The following is a 1,139-nucleotide window of genomic DNA, read 5'->3' on the forward strand; positions in this document are numbered from 1 at the left end:
TGCCCTCGGACGTCAGCCCTGCGGCAGAGCCAGTGCGAATGAGCCGGTGCTGCGGCACTTCCCACCCCACAGGTGTCAGAGCCAAAGTGCTGCTCCAGCTGGATGCCTCCCACAGAGCTGGAGCAGATGCTCAAGGAGGGAGGAAAACACGTGTCACGAGTGTTGTCCAGGTCTCACTCAGCCTGCTGTGTCACACTGATGGGCACAACCCAAACGCCACACTCTGATCCCTGCCGGTGTCCGGTGACAGCACATACCGCACTGGGTGATGTAGTCGATGCAACGGTCAACCAGCAGTGGGACGTCGGCCTCTGTCAGCTGCTGCTCCGACAAGGTGTCCCCCGAGCTGCCTGCAGCTTTCTGGATGGCGTGGACCCAGCCCAGGAAATCCAGCTTCCTGTCCCCCTGGATGTACAGCGTCCTGCCAGCAAGCCCGGCCTCAGCAGGGGGCCAGCAACACCCCCAAACCCCACTGCATGGCTAGGACCCCCTAGGGATGGTCTCGACTCTCTTTTGAGAGTCACTCGCCGTGAGGTGGGTGAAGGCACCCCAGGATGAGGTGGGGCAGGGGCAGGCTGTGGTGTTTCGCTGGAAGGGTCTAACCCTCCTCTTGCTGCTCTTACCGTCGTCTCTCCACCAGCACCAGCACCTCGTGGTCTCCCTGGATGGCTGGAAAAGGAAGGCAGAGAAACCATCACCCCCAGGAACATGGGGTCTCCCAGCACGTCCCCCAGCCCCATGCACCATGGCGGGGCTGTGCCAACAGGTCCAGCCCCAGCCCAAATGGGTCAAGCAGTGACTTCCCAGGGATGGGGAAGAGGATGGAGAGGAGGAAGAGCAACCACACCCCACTCAGCAGAGGGACCCTGAACTCCATGGGAGCAGCACCCACCAAAAGCTGGCTACAACCCAGCTGCTCGGGCCAGGATTTTGGGAACACTCTCCCCTTACACCCCCCAGGTTGGGGCTCCCCAGGGCACACACAGAGCTCCTGCAGCTTGCGCAGCTGGAGCAGCTCCGGCTGCTCGCTGTCCTCAAAGCAGACGTGGAGCGTGGAGCCGGCCAGGGCGAACCAGCCTTCCTTGGCTCGCTCCAGGTTGAGGCCGCCCTTGTAGTGCAGGCGGCCGAGCCGCTGCACG

At 62.9% G+C, this 1,139-nt stretch overlaps 1 protein-coding gene across 1 annotated transcript in view; it reads right to left on the reverse strand.

The window, feature by feature from the left end:
• The window catches only part of ARAP1 (ArfGAP with RhoGAP domain, ankyrin repeat and PH domain 1), a gene marked incomplete at both ends in the record, with an annotated part of 10,680 nt that overhangs the window by 5,402 nt on the left and 4,139 nt on the right, over window positions 1-1,139 (reverse strand). The window contains 4 exons of the mRNA XM_010137393.1: window positions 3-18; window positions 258-421; window positions 624-669; window positions 985-1,134. Of these exons, the coding sequence (XP_010135695.1) occupies window positions 3-18; window positions 258-421; window positions 624-669; window positions 985-1,134 (376 nt within the window). The remainder of the gene's footprint in view (window positions 1-2; window positions 19-257; window positions 422-623; window positions 670-984; window positions 1,135-1,139) is intronic.

The sequence above is a fragment of the Buceros rhinoceros genome, unplaced genomic scaffold, assembly GCF_000710305.1.
Source record: "Buceros rhinoceros silvestris isolate BGI_N320 unplaced genomic scaffold, ASM71030v1 scaffold41725, whole genome shotgun sequence".
NCBI lineage: Eukaryota > Metazoa > Chordata > Aves > Bucerotiformes > Bucerotidae > Buceros > Buceros rhinoceros.